At 35.2% G+C, this 16438-nt stretch overlaps 1 protein-coding gene across 1 annotated transcript; it reads left to right on the plus strand.

Moving 5' to 3' along the window:
* Nucleotides 1-14520: 14520 nt before the first annotated feature.
* On the plus strand, nucleotides 14521-15773 carry LOC133179872 (uncharacterized). The gene is made up of 2 exons (XM_061314565.1): nucleotides 14521-14641; nucleotides 14993-15773. The coding sequence occupies exons 1-2, from the start codon at nucleotides 14532-14534 to the stop codon at nucleotides 15771-15773; spliced, it is 891 nt and encodes a 296-aa protein (XP_061170549.1). The 5' UTR covers nucleotides 14521-14531.
* Nucleotides 15774-16438: the final 665 nt, after the last annotated feature.

Consider the following 16438-nt stretch of genomic DNA (forward strand, 5'->3'; position numbering starts at 1 on the left):
CCTAATACTTTTCTACAGGGCTAAAAAGAATATAGTGCACATATAGAGAAAATACTCATAATGATTCTTTATGATCTTCATTCCAATGCCTGCAGCACTGAGTTACTTAAATCAGAGACATTTATAATTATGTTTCTGCCTAAATTGTGCTTTTAGGTAAAATTTCTTTTCTTCCAACTTTATTTTTTTTTTTTGAATAAGTTCTGTTTTATTTTACATATATACGGCATTAATATATTTCTCATATGGGATATCAAAACCCAAAAAGCACGCGGACGCTAAACATAGAAAAAAAACTTGGAATTGCCTGAACTGAATTTATTCCATATTCATTGTGGAAAATACCTATCTGGTAAAAACGAGAAAAAAAAAAAAATAGCAATGGCATTTTAAAACATTGTGTAATGCCATTATTAAAATTTGCTTTGTTCGATGTACTCAGACACAATATTACATTGATCGATAACATTATGAAAATGACCTAACGCATTTTATATTTTATTGTGTTTCTGACATAAACTTTATAAACATATTTTAGATATTGATAAAATGCAGTAAAAAAGACGCAAAGAATGTAAACCTAGTACATCAACAGAACATTTTTATTGTTGGTCTTACCGCACTGAACTATGTATGCATTATATATATACAGATACCTTAAGTAATTTGTATCTTGATAAAACAAAACGAAGGTCTCCATGACGTCCAAACATCATTCTTATAGAAGACTGAAATGTTGACTGAAGTTACGTCTAATTTAAAAAACAGAGACCCGAAAGTATTGGACTTAGTCACAGACGACCAACAACTATACAATCAGATTTCATCTGAACATCTCAAACATGTAAACAAATATATATAGTACACTCGAGAATTCTATCTTTTTGGTAAAAGCAAAATAAAATATTTGATTAATGGTCTCAGGTGGTAAACTGAAGGGCAAATCTAATCTCTTTTTTGCCGCTTCGACTGAGGTTGGCTTTGTCTGCAAAATAAATAAAATGGGTTAAAGTATGCTATTTTATTATACACCATAGTATATGTTTATGGTGGCATATTTCTGCCCATTTGTCAAATAATCATGTCGACTTGTCAGATCTTTTTATTGTCTTGTCAGATAATTATGTCAATTTTTCATTTCTCTTTGTTAACTTGTCAATTATTCCTGTGTTTAAAAATTCAACATGCAAGTTTAAGTCATCAGTTAATTGACAAAATATACATGTATATATTTATCTGACAAGTCGACATAAGTATCTGATAACTCAACATGAGGACCTGACAAGTCGATATATTATCTAACAACTCAATATAATTTTCTGACAAGTCAATATATTCTACAAGTCAACATAATATTATCTGACAAGTCGACATAACATTTGACTTGTCAGAAAATTATATAGACTTGTCAGATAATGATGTCGACTTGTCAGAAAAATATAATTACTTGTCAGAAAATCATGTTGAATTGTCGGATATTATGATTGTAAGAAGATATCAGTAGAGCCACTAGAGTGGCTTTAACATGATGTAATAAGAAGATACCAAGTTCCTGGTCGTGATGGTATGGTATACCACTGTGTGATAGAATCTGTACACTTTGTAATAATATTCAAACTGCTGATGAATTTCATTATAACTTAGAATGTAAAACTTTAGGTAATGTAAGAAAAAAATTACCTGGCAATTATTATTCCCACAGACTTAATGTTATTAAATTCATGGAAGTAATGTCAACCAAAAACAAAAAAATGCTGAAAAAACTACAGTATGTATGTTTATCTTTAAAATTTATGATGCTGTCTGTCCTCCTTGATATATTTTCCCCTCTCTTATTTATTTATTTTCTTTTTCAATCATCTGTCATGTTTTTGTTTTGTATATGTACCTCTGACTAGATTGTATATAATGTACATATGTTATTATTGAACCCCATGTAGCAATATTTTGGTTTGGGTGAATAAATTGAACTTGAACTTGATGATATTTTTTTGACAAGTCGACATAATTACATGTATCTGACATTAAGATAAATATCTGACATGTTGTGGTAGAAATACAGGCACTTTTTTCCAAACATAACATTTACTATTGAAAGTGTTCAATGAAAGGCCGGTTGCTCCCCCTCCTTTTTTTTGGTTACAGTCAAGTCAAGTAAGGGTAATGTAGTATTGTATAAATAAAAATTGAAAAAATGGTACTGAAAGAAGTTGGAACCTAACCCCCCCCCCCCTCCCCCAAATGTAAAACATGCATAGAAAATGATTTTGTCCCATTATCATATTTCGCTGCGGGACTGTACCAAGTTACCTGCTCACCCCTCTGTTTCTGCTAGTGTATAGACTGCAGCGTAATGTCACGTGCACTGCGTAATGTCACGTGCACTGAATGCAGGGCTAGTGCGGATATTGTCAGCAAATGTTGCAGGGACCAGAGTGATGCATTTTTATTGCAAAAGAAGAGAAGAAAAGGTGTGCGTTTTATTTTGGTAATGTATATTTAGTTTTTTGCCCGTAAAAAGGAAAATCAAGTAGTGTAGAGCCGTGAAAGGATGACGAAATGTTGTTATAATACAGGAGTTGGCCAAAATGACTGTGTCAGCCATTTTGGGAGCATGTCCAGAATCCTAGAACATTCTAGTCTAGGCACATTTAACCTGTTTAGATGTTACTTGGTTTATTACAATTTTTAAAAAATATTTAAAAAAAATAAGGGCCTTAAGCTGTCCCAAGACACAAAGTATTCTTGTATTCATTATTTGTTGTATTTCAATCCGAATTTTCTTTTGTTTACAAAATAACTAAGTGTTGATTCGTTTACAGACTGGAAATAGATTGACACTATATTTAGTTAAAATAACCTTAAAATCATTCATGATTCATCTTTTCAAAAAAATCCACCTGAGTGGTTTTGTTCTCCTATAAAATGAAAATGAAATTTAAGCAATTGTAGTGAGATTCTCTCCCAAGACACATTTTTTCTTACAATGCTACATGACTATTGTATTTTTAGAGTTAAATTTTCAGCAGAATTGAATATGTGTGGCAGATATGGGAAGATCCAACAGAGGTAAATGCATATGAACAGTCTGGTCGAACCCCGAACGGGGGTATCCCCCCAAACGAGGGTTTTCCGTCCCGTCATAAACACGCTTGCCTATATCATTTATCTTGGGAAAAAGATCGATAATAGTGTTATTTATGCTATGAACTTGGTAAAATGTCAACAGAAAAAAATGAGCAGGTTAAGTTTTCCATAGTTTGAATTCATACTGTAGGAATAACGAAATATCCCGTCATTTCATGAAATTATTTATTATTTTGTAGGATGTCTCAATTAAGATTATGAAATTTAAAACACAAGGAAAAATATTTTAAGAATGAGGAAAATATTAATTTAGAATTTAGAAATAAATAAAATAAAATATAATCTTGTTTTTTTCCAAATAATCGTATCCATTAAAAAAAAAACTACAAGTTGCCAAACATTTTATTTAATTCTTATAAGATATGAAAGACAATAAATACAATAGATTTCATTTGAATTTTATTTTTATATGTATTTTTGTCACACTTCCTGGGCATGATTATCGATAATAAAGACCGTCGATTGCTAGTCTGAGGAAACGCGGACCGAAACCCACGATCATAAATAAATCGATATAAGAACCATTTTTACTTGCATTTTATTATGAAAATAAAAGATATAAGGTATAATAATACATTTTTTTTAATGATTTTAATTTAATATTAGTTGCTTATGTTTGTTTATTGAATATTTTATCTTAAATACCTGCATGTAAAGAAGCAAAAGATCGCCAACTTTGCCAGTGAATAAGTCCCAATTTGTACAATAAAGTTGTATTTTTGTAAAATACAAACTCTAAAAACACCTTTAAACTATCATTTCCGAGTGGTTTTACATTTGCCAAATAATCCGTTACTTTGCACCAGCGATTTTTGTAAACCCCTACTTTTTGCGTGAAATACGCACAATTTTAAGCATCTGCGCATGCTGAAACCCTCGCTGGGGGTATGGATTTCCCATTTTTGTTAACCCGGTTCGGGTGTTCGACCAGACTGATGAAGAGTAGTAAACATTATCACTTATAATTATGGTCTTTCAAGCATCCATATGTACTTACAGTTTAATTAATTTAGTCCATTGTCTTGTCCCATTAATTGGGACACGAGACATGAAAGTTTTTGTTGGGAAGATGTCATCTATAAGTTTGGATGGGATGTTGATCGTTACCTCATGCCCGTTGACATCCACATCAGCTTGTCCACTACAGTAAAAAGAACAGAACTTGTTAAGGTAAAATAAATTATCCAAATCACCTTAGCTGAAAGCTTAACAACTAAGTGAACTTTTCTGAGCAAAACTTGGCCATTGTCTGATGTCAGTAATGACAGTCACTGTTAAATAGTCCAATCTTTGTCAAATCTTTCAATTTGCATATATCCTTCGGGGCAGGTGGGTCCACTAATAAATATAGCCCAAACAATTTTTTTGTTAAAGTCTCAACCAAAAACAATGAAACTTATGTGAAAGCTTTATTGCTAAGTGAGGATTTAAGATTCAAATAAGGACCCCTGGGGCTGGATTTGGGGAAAGAAGGGGGGGGGGGCAATGGGTGATCAGATTTTTACAAAGTAATGTCTAGGAAAATATTTAAAAATCTTCTCAAGAAAGGCAAAGACATGATTAGTAATGTTTATATGGTAGCATCCTAAGGCGTAATAAAAAAAATATTACGGTTACATGCTGGAATAAAATAGGGTTGGTAGGTAGGATTTTTTTATTTTATTGAATTTTTTAATATACAAATTCACATGAATTTGGTTGATATACAAAACAGTTTTACCATTGTGTGGTGCTTTACTTTTGTTTGGGCTTGTGCTGTATGGGCTATGGACACAAACACTTTGATATTAACCATGCCATTTTTGGAAAAACACCTACGTAATCATATACATGGGCGCAGGCATTTTGGACGCCAAAAGTTGTGCAGAGAAGAAAATGCTACCTGGCACGTGATTGGTCATTAAGAGAAAAGACTTATTATATATTTGACAAGTGAAATAAAGGTGATAAATTTCTCACTTCAAGACTTAGGCTTCTTTAAGATATATAGGAGTTACAGGTAAAATTGAAGGGAGGGATGCACTTTGGTTACAGATTTTCATTTAGTGTTGAACGCACATAGGTAAACAAATTGAATTTGAAAGTAAAAGTGCCGTGGCATGCTTTATTTCTTCTGGCCTGTTTTGTTTTGCAATATCTCGAACTTTCATGGCAAGAAAGTCATTTGCCCATAATTCAATATGTGGATCAGTGACAGGGGTTCAACTTTGTATGGAAGTCTATGGGAAAACATTTGGTGGTGTTTGTCCTTTTGTTTCTGTTACTTTTGAATTCAAACACTTGACCGATTAAGATGCATGTAAAAGTTGAACTGACTGGTGAGTGACTTCCAGATTTTTATGACAAAAAAAATTTGGGTCAGTGATTAAATATAGGGTCGGTTGAGAAACTGTAAACAAACATTTTTTTATCACACATACGGTACTGTAGAATTATGATCCCCTGGGTAGGTGGGGTTACAATGCGGGATCAAAGGTTTCAATAGATATACATAAAATCTTTAAAAATCTTCTTGAGAACAGCAAAGTAGTGATCAGTCATATTTATATGGAAGCATTCTGAAGTAGTGTAGATTGATATGAGTTAAAAAAACATCACCCCTCTGGGGTTGGGTGGGGCCAATGATTGGCAATAATAGTTTTACATAGGAAAGTTACTCAAAAAAGCATAGGAAATATATTTTTCTGGAAAACAGCAAAACCATGTAAATTCATATTTAGGCAACCATAATTTGATTTTTAGTTTTACGGATTTTTTTTTCAAGAAAGTTCAAGTCCGAGGACAAAAAAAAGAAGACAACATTCACAGTGTATTATTTATTGATGCATAATTTTGTGAAGTTACACGGCATTTTATGTAACTGTCATGTGATGCAACATTTTTTGTGACACTATTTTCCAACACAGTCTGTTGTTTTGCATTTGATGAATTTGTTAATCAGGGATTTATCAGCGTATTTTTGGAAAAACCATTTTTTGGGGAATTGGGAAAAAATTAAAATGTTGCTTAAATCATATACTCAGGTGTATTTAACATTTAAGCATGAATTTTAATTTGGGCAACAAAACAGACAATTAAATATGATCCAACTTCATACAAGATCAATTATGTATAATAGACTAATAAAAGTAAAACTGACTTCAATGACTGAGTATAAAGTATTTATACAACTTAGGGTAGTACATGTGTGTATGAGATTCCAATTTAGGTCATCATAGAATCTGTTTCTGAAGATTATAAACCTCCTGAAAAAAATCATACCAAGTACACATTTTCTAAAAGTCCTCTTTTAATACATGTATGAATTAATGCATTGAAAATATATTTTTCTATCTGAAATAATGCCTACAGTCTTTACCATTCATTCGTAGATCAATTGAATAGGTGGAAATAACTTAATAAATCTATATAATTACAAAATATCACAATTTTCAGAAATATGGAGGAAATTTGGATTAAAAGTCGGTGATGTTTTTACAGTGTTTTTAAAAATGTGTTATGACTGTTGCTTTGCAAAACGAGTTAAATAGATGAACATTACAGACAATCTGACAATTTTACTTTGTGTTTTTCCAAGACAATTTTAAAAGCATTGTTCACCTATTGGGAAAAACACTGCCAGGAAAAAACTGAACTCATTTTCAGTTGGAAATGGGGACGAATATGGGGTACTGATAGATCCCTGAACTGTTTGAAAGTGCAGTTTGGTTTTTGAAAACAATGAAACCAATCCAACGATGTCCATCATTCCGTGCACGTGTTTTTATGTATCTGAGTGATTTGCTTTTATAAAACATGGGTTTGACACAAGCGGCTTGAAAAATTCCAGATTTTTTTTTCAAAATGCCAATTTTTAGAGTCAGCGGATCCGTAAAACTAAAAATCAAATTATGGTCGCCTTACATGGATTCATCTAGAAGTAGAGTACATGCAAGTATGTTCAAATCATGCTGATAGAGAAATGGCAGGATCACAATGGGAATAAAAGTTTTACATATAAATTTCTTTTTAAAAAATCTTTTTTGCGAGAACAGCTGAGTTATGATTGGGCATTTGTATGGAAGCATTAGATAGTGTAGGGTAAAATGTGGTTAGTGTTATGGCCCATAGGCCTCTCATTTTTAGCTCACCTGAGCTGAAAGCTCAAGTGAGCTTTTCTGATCACATTTTGTCCAGCGTCCGTCTGTCCATCTGTCTGTCCACGCCCTCTTTCAAGGGGAGATAATTAGGAATTAGTGAAAAAATAATGGCATCATTTAAAAATCTTCTCTACAACCACAGGGCCAGGAAATATGAAACTCATGTGGAAGCATCCTCAGGTAGTGTAGATTCAAATTTGTTTAAATCATGACCCTCGGGGTTAGGACGGGGCCACAATGGAGGATCAAAGTCTTACATAGAAATATATAGGAAAAATCTTTAAAAATCTTCTTCTCAAGAACAGCAAAGCCATGATGAGTCATATTTATATAGAAGCATCCTCAGGTAGTGTTGATTCAAGTTTGTTCAAACCATGACCACCGGGGGTAGAGTGGGACCACAATGGAGGATCAAAGTTTTACATAGAAATATATAGGAAACATAGGTAATCAGAGATTACAGAGCTCACCTCAACGAATGTTGTCTTTAAGTAAGGCAAAGTCCCACACTTAACTAATAATCTAGGAGTGTGCATCCGTAGATGCAACATTTATGCAATTTTGGTCTGATAGGGCTTGGGAATAGACTTATCTGAAAACTTAAAACTAGTCACTCATCCAGAAAATGTAAGTCAAATCCAGCATACGAAGCAAGTTTTGAGATTGTTTGTCCCTTGATGCATCATCCATGCAAGTTTGGTTCAGATAGGCCTTATAGTTACTTGGAAATGAGATCTGCTCCAAAAACTTGAACCTGGTTACTCATCCGGAAAATGTAGGTCAGATACAGCATCCGAAGCAAGTCGAGTAGTGTGAATCCTTAGATGTATCATCCATGCAAGTTTGGTCAATATAGGGCTTATAGTTACTTGGAAATGACATCTGCTCAAAAAACTTTAACCTGGTCACTCATCCGGAAAATGTAAGTCAAATCCAGCATCCGAAGCAAGTCCAGTAGTGTGCATCCTTAAATGTATCATCCATGCAAGTTTGGTCAATATAGGGCTTATAGTTACTTGGAAATGACATCTGCTCAAAAAACTGTAACCTGGTCACTCATCCGGAAAATGTAAGTCAAATCCAGCATCCGAAGCAAGTCCAGTAGTGTGCATCCTTAAATGTATCATCCATGCAAGTTTGGTCAATATAGGGCTTATAGTTACTTGGAAATGACATCTGCTCCAAAAACTTGAACCTGGTCACTCATCCCAAAAATTTAGGTCAGATCCAGCATCCGAAGCAAGTCCAGTAGTGTGCATCCTTCGATGTATCATCCATGCAAGTTTAGTCAATATAGGGCTTATAGTTACTTGGAAATGAGATCTGCTCCATAAACCTTAACCTGGTTACTCATCCGGAAAATATAGGTCAGATCCAGCATCCGAAGCAAGTCCAGTAGTGTACATCCTTAGATGTATCATCCATGCAAGTTTGGTCAATATAGGGTTTATAGATACTTGGAAATGACATCTGCTCCAAAAACTTTAACCTGGTCACTGTCCATAAAATATAGGTCAGTTTCAACATCCGAAGCAAGTCCAGTAGTGTGCATCCTTCTATGTATCATCCATGCAAGTTTGGTCAATATAGGGCTTATAGTTACTTTGAAATGAGATCTGCTCCAAAAACCTTAACCTGGTCACTCATCCGGAAAATATAGGTCAGATCCAGCATCCGAAGCGAGTCCAGTAGTGTGCATCCTTAGATGTATCATCCATGCAAGTTTGGTCAATATAGGGCTTATAGTTACTTGGAAATGAGATCTGCTCCAAAAACCTTAACCTGGTCACTCATCCGGAAAATATAGGTCAGATCCAGCATCCGAAGCGAGTCCAGTAGTGTGCATCCTTAGATGTATCATCCATGCAAGTTTGGTCAATATAGGGCTTATAGTTACTTGGAAATGAGATCTACTTCAAAAACTTTAACCAAGTCACTCATCCGGAAAATGTAGGTCAGATCCAGCATCCGAAGCAAGTCCAGTAGTGTGCATCCTTAGATGTATCATCCATGCAAGTTTGGTCAATATAGGGCTTATAGTTACTTGGAAATGAGACCTGCTCCAAAAACTTTAACCTGCTCCAAAAACTTTAACCTGCTCCAAAAACATTAACCTGGTCATTCTTTAGCTGAAATTGCAGCATCTGAAACCTTGACTGGTACAATAAAACACACACACTAAAAGCATCCTCCATGCATCTCTAACTAATATAGGCCATATAAGTACTTGAAAAGAAAACTGCTCCAAAAACCTTAACCTGGGACGCCGACGCGACGCCGAGGGTATTACATAAGCTCCCCCAACTTCGTTGAGGTGAGCTAAAAATCTTCTTCTCAAGAAGAGCAAAGCAAAGATTGGTCATATTTATATGGAAGTGTCCTCAGGTAGTGTAGATTCAAGTTATTCAAAACATGACCCCCGGGAGTAGGGCGGGGCCACAATGGAGGATCAAAGTTTTACATAGAAATGTATAGGAAAAATCTTTAAAAATCTTCTTCTCAAGAACAGCAAAGCCATGATGAGTCATATTTATATAGAAGCATCCTCAGGTAGTGTTGATTCAAGTTTGTTCAAACCATGACCACCGGGGGTAGAGTGGGACCACAATGGAGGATCAAAGTTTTACATAGAAATATATAGGAAACATAGGTAATCAGAGATTACAGAGCTCACCTCAACGAATGTTGTCTTTAAGTAAGGCAAAGTCCCACACTTAACTAATAATCTAGGAGTGTGCATCCGTAGATGCAACATTTATGCAATTTTGGTCTGATAGGGCTTGGGAATAGACTTATCTGAAAACTTAAAACTAGTCACTCATCCAGAAAATGTAAGTCAAATCCAGCATACGAAGCAAGTTTTGAGATTGTTTGTCCCTTGATGCATCATCCATGCAAGTTTGGTTCAGATAGGCCTTATAGTTACTTGGAAATGAGATCTGCTCCAAAAACTTGAACCTGGTTACTCATCCGGAAAATGTAGGTCAGATACAGCATCCGAAGCAAGTCGAGTAGTGTGAATCCTTAGATGTATCATCCATGCAAGTTTGGTCAATATAGGGCTTATAGTTACTTGGAAATGACATCTGCTCAAAAAACTTTAACCTGGTCACTCATCCGGAAAATGTAAGTCAAATCCAGCATCCGAAGCAAGTCCAGTAGTGTGCATCCTTAAATGTATCATCCATGCAAGTTTGGTCAATATAGGGCTTATAGTTACTTGGAAATGACATCTGCTCAAAAAACTGTAACCTGGTCACTCATCCGGAAAATGTAAGTCAAATCCAGCATCCGAAGCAAGTCCAGTAGTGTGCATCCTTAAATGTATCATCCATGCAAGTTTGGTCAATATAGGGCTTATAGTTACTTGGAAATGACATCTGCTCCAAAAACTTGAACCTGGTCACTCATCCCAAAAATTTAGGTCAGATCCAGCATCCGAAGCAAGTCCAGTAGTGTGCATCCTTCGATGTATCATCCATGCAAGTTTAGTCAATATAGGGCTTATAGTTACTTGGAAATGAGATCTGCTCCATAAACCTTAACCTGGTTACTCATCCGGAAAATATAGGTCAGATCCAGCATCCGAAGCAAGTCCAGTAGTGTACATCCTTAGATGTATCATCCATGCAAGTTTGGTCAATATAGGGTTTATAGATACTTGGAAATGACATCTGCTCCAAAAACTTTAACCTGGTCACTGTCCATAAAATATAGGTCAGTTTCAACATCCGAAGCAAGTCCAGTAGTGTGCATCCTTCTATGTATCATCCATGCAAGTTTGGTCAATATAGGGCTTATAGTTACTTTGAAATGAGATCTGCTCCAAAAACCTTAACCTGGTCACTCATCCGGAAAATATAGGTCAGATCCAGCATCCGAAGCGAGTCCAGTAGTGTGCATCCTTAGATGTATCATCCATGCAAGTTTGGTCAATATAGGGCTTATAGTTACTTGGAAATGAGATCTGCTCCAAAAACCTTAACCTGGTCACTCATCCGGAAAATATAGGTCAGATCCAGCATCCGAAGCGAGTCCAGTAGTGTGCATCCTTAGATGTATCATCCATGCAAGTTTGGTCAATATAGGGCTTATAGTTACTTGGAAATGAGATCTACTTCAAAAACTTTAACCAAGTCACTCATCCGGAAAATGTAGGTCAGATCCAGCATCCGAAGCAAGTCCAGTAGTGTGCATCCTTAGATGTATCATCCATGCAAGTTTGGTCAATATAGGGCTTATAGTTACTTGGAAATGAGACCTGCTCCAAAAACTTTAACCTGCTCCAAAAACTTTAACCTGCTCCAAAAACATTAACCTGGTCATTCTTTAGCTGAAATTGCAGCATCTGAAACCTTGACTGGTACAATAAAACACACACACTAAAAGCATCCTCCATGCATCTCTAACTAATATAGGCCATATAAGTACTTGAAAAGAAAACTGCTCCAAAAACCTTAACCTGGGACGCCGACGCGACGCCGAGGGTATTACATAAGCTCCCCCAACTTCGTTGAGGTGAGCTAAAAATCTTCTTCTCAAGAAGAGCAAAGCAAAGATTGGTCATATTTATATGGAAGTGTCCTCAGGTAGTGTAGATTCAAGTTATTCAAAACATGACCCCCGGGAGTAGGGCGGGGCCACAATGGAGGATCAAAGTTTTACATAGAAATGTATAGGAAAAATTTAAAAAATCTTCTTCTCAGGAACAGCAAAGCCTTGATTGATCCTATTTATTTGGAAGTATCCTCAGGTAGTGTAGATTCTATTTTGTTCAAATCATGACCCCGGTGGGTAGGGTGAGGCCACAATGGAGAATCAAAGTCTTAAATAGAAATATATAGGAAAATATCTTCTGAAGAAGAACTGCAAACCATGATTAGTCATTGGCTTTACTGGTCAGAGACCAGAAGAGCTGATGCGATAGTAAGGTGTCCGTCGTCCGTCCGTCCGTCCGTCTGTCTCTGTCAGTCCGTTTGTAAACAATTTTTCAAAACGCTACTCCTCCAACAGTTTTGGTCTGATATCAGTATAACTTGGCACACAAGTAGACTATACTAAGATACATAATTCTGTGTATCGGTTTTTGATTTCAATGAACAGTGTTGCCATGGTTACTAAAAATAGAAATTTCTGTAAAAAACCTTCAAAACGCTACTCCTCCTACAGTTTTGATCTTATTTCAATATAACTTGGCATATAAGTAGACTATAATAAGATACGTAATTCTGTCCATCAGGTTTTGATTTCGATGAACAGTGTTGCGATGTTTACTAAAAAATAGAAATTTCCTTGAAATACTTTCAAAATGCTACTCTCCTACAGTTTTGATCTCATTTCAATATAACTTGGCATACAAGTAGACTACACAAAGATACATAATTCTATGTATCGGTTTTTGATTTCAATGAATGGTATTGCCATGGTTACTAAAAATAGAAATTTCCTTGAAATAGTTTAAAAATGCTACTCCTCCTACAGTTTTGGTCTGATTGTAGTATAACTTGACACACAAGTAGACTACACTAAGATACATAGTTCTCTGTACCAGTTTTGGATTTTGATGAATAGTGTTGCCATGGTTACTAAAAATAGAAAATTTTTAAAATGCTAATCCCCCTACATGTTTTGTCTGATTTCGGTATAACTTGTCATACAAGCAGACTACACTGAGATACATAATTGTCATTATTGCTTTTTGATTTTGTTGAATGATGTTGCCATGGTTACTTAAATCGAAATTTCTGTAAAATTATTTTAAAAGGCTACTCCTCCTACAGTTTTATTCTGATTGCAATAAATCTTCCCACAAAAACAGACTAAACCAAGGATCATTATTCTATTTATTACTGTTGCAAAGTTTCAAATCCAAGTACTACCTTTATCTTCCTTTATAAGTACAACCAGTAGAGCTAGTCTCATCAGAGACTTCTGGTTTTGATATGGAAGCATCCTCAGGTAATGTAGATTCAATTTTGTTCAAATGACCCGCAGGGGTAGGGTGGGGCCCAATGGGGATCGAAAGTTTTGCATAAGAACATATAAAAAAATATTTGTTTCTCAACAACAGAAAAGCTATGTTTAGTCATATTGATATGGAAAGATGCTCAGGTAGTTTAGATTTAAGTTTGTTCAAATGATGACCCCTGGGATAGGGAGGATCCACAATGGGGGATCAAATTTTTACAAAGGAATATCCCCCCCCCCCGGGTAATCTTTTCAATACTGTACTGATTTGTGTTTTTGCCTAGCCAATGTGCTCAGGTGAGCGATGTGGCCCATGGGCCTCTTGTTTCCCCATTTTTTTATTTCCCCAATTTTCAGTAAAACATGTTATATTTTATATATATATATATATATATATATATATATATATATATATATATATATATATATATATATATACAACATGCACACTTGCACATACCTTTCAAAGTCAATGCTTGTAATTACACCCGCAATTTGTTCCTCTGGTTCCTGCTTTTCCTGAAAGTTCAAAAAATTAAAATGTGATTGTTCAGTTGCTTTCCTCAGTAAGCCAACAATAAATGTTTTGATTAAAATACTCTGACAGATCAAAATTTGCCTACCCAATTTTTAAAGTATTTTTTAAAAGATATTTTGTTTCTGGTATAATACAGGTCACCTGACTTGCTTTCAAATTTTAGATTCAGTCTTAACCTCCAAGGTCAAAAGATAAAAATTAGTGGAACCCAAAGAGATAAAAATTAGTGGAACCCAAAAAGGTCATGTGATAAGATCAAAGAAATGTATATTTGAAACATGAAAGCCACACATTCAAATGTTTTGTCCGATGATGGTTGGTCATAATGATATGGAAGTGTCCTCGGGTAGTGTAGATTCAAATTTATTCAAATCATGATCCCCAGAGTTAGGGTGAGACCACAATGGACATGGGGAATCAAAGTTTTAGGAATAGATAGGAAAAAAAATTACAAAAATCAGCTCAAGAACAGCATTGGTAAAAAAATCTGTAGAAATATTTTTCAAGGACAGCAAAGCCATTATTAGTCATGTTAATATGGAAAAATTTTCCTGTAGTGTAGGTTCAAATTTGTTAAATAATGACCTCTGGCGGCAGGATGGGCAACTGTAACACAGCAGTAAAGAAATACATGTGATGTATTGTTTCAATGGCAAACAATAGTCGGTTATCTCCTGCTGCTGATCGCTAGACGGCAGCAGTGTTCCCGGTCCAGCATCATTTGTTTACATCAAGCAGCGATGGCGTGTTCAAGCACAAAGTATGCAAATATGACCATCAAAGACCTTAAAGATGAATTAAAAAAAAGAAATGCGCGACTTTCTGGTCGTAAAAAAGAATTATTTGAAAGGTATATATAATTATTATAATTCCCCGATCGGTAAATTAACGGCATTTTGTATCGAGTAAAGAGGACAATACACATGTACATAAATATATGTACAACATGCTTTACGCTGAAATTAGAGTAAGTTTAGGGGAAAGTTATCAATATTTTGAGAACTTTTACTAAATATAATTTTTTTTTTCAAGACTACTTATAAACTGCGTCTAAAAACACGTGTATACATATTAATATACAATGTCGGTGTTTACGGTGCAGTGTGTACACACGCATGTTATACAATGGTAAACACGGCCGTTCTGTTCAAAACAAATGGATAGAGAAATGCTTAAGTTGATCATTTTACCTTTGTTTTAGACTAATTGCCTATGATAGAAACCAGAATTTTGGACAGACAGAAGATTTAGAGCCCGAATATAGGATGACGTTACCTGACCCATTATCGTACTTTGATGTAAATGCCGACTCTACGTTTTCTGGTACTACACTTGAGAAACTGACAAGTTACCTGGCCAAATTTGATAATCAATTAGACAATAAAGTAAAGCGGTTATATAATGAACGAACAATTCGGTATTTCAAAATATCCTATGATAATGATTTAACTTATGTTGCCTCTAGTTGCTATGCTGAATACAGGACAGGAATTTCATACGAGATTGATTTGTTACTTGACAGAAGTGGGTCTATAATGGAGGCCCAGTGCGAGTGTCCTGCAGGTGAGGGACCTAGTGCTCACTGCAAGCATGTATGCGCTGTGATATATGCCTCTATCATGTTCAAAGAGTTCAGAAACATAAAGGTTGAAGAGACATGTACACAAAAACTGCAGAGTTTTCACAAGTGCAAGAGGTTCCTCGGTAGTCCAATAAAGTCACAAAACATCAGCATGCCAGGTGCAGACGAGTTTACCAATATGGACTTTGATCCAAGACCAGATCACCTTAGAAATGCTCCCGGCTACAACGATTATTTTAGAAACCTTTGTTTAAATTTTTCAGGCATATCCAATATGCTTATATTTCAACTCTTTGAACCTGCTAATGCATATGCTGTTGCACATGACCATGATCATTTGAAGCTTACACCTCAAGATAACTTTCTTGAAAGAATTGGCCTACTTAATATTACTCAGTAAAGAATTAATGCTATAGAAGAAAGAACTAGGGGTCAGGCAAATAACTCTGCATGGAAAAATGAAAGAACATTGTGGTTACCATCATCAACATATGGTAGAATTTGCAAAGCTACAGAGCGCACAGATATGATAGAGCTGGCCAATTCTTTAACAGTTGTGTCAGAGATTAAAGCAGCCCCTTTGGAACATGGTAGAAGGCACGAGAATACTGCTTTGCAAAGATACATGGAAGATACTGAACTCAAAGTCCTTGTGGACTTTTTGTGTCACTTGATTTCCCACACTTAGCTTCCTTGCCAGATGGGGTTGTTTCAAGTACTTTAATTGTTGAAGTTAAGTGTCCCTATACATCTAGAGATAAACCAATAAATGTTAGAACTGTGCCATATTTTAAGAATGATGAAAATGATACATACTTCTTGGATGATAAACATGACTACTTTTATCAGATTCAGGGCCAAATCCTATGTACTGGAGCAAAAGAATGTACACTCATTGTCTGTCATGTTGACAGACATAAAATATGTATCAGTTTCCAGAGATGATGCTTTTATTTTGGACATGATTGACAAGTTAAACAACTTCTATTATGTGTATTTCAAACCTGCATTACTTGACAAACATTTTTACAGACCATTCAATAAGTAAACTTATTACATATTAAA

The sequence above is a fragment of the Saccostrea echinata genome, unplaced genomic scaffold (assembly GCF_033153115.1).
Source record: "Saccostrea echinata isolate AGI-Se365-2 ecotype Australia unplaced genomic scaffold, CSIRO_AGI_Sech_v1 ptg000005l, whole genome shotgun sequence".
Taxonomy (NCBI): Eukaryota; Metazoa; Mollusca; class Bivalvia; order Ostreida; family Ostreidae; genus Saccostrea; species Saccostrea echinata.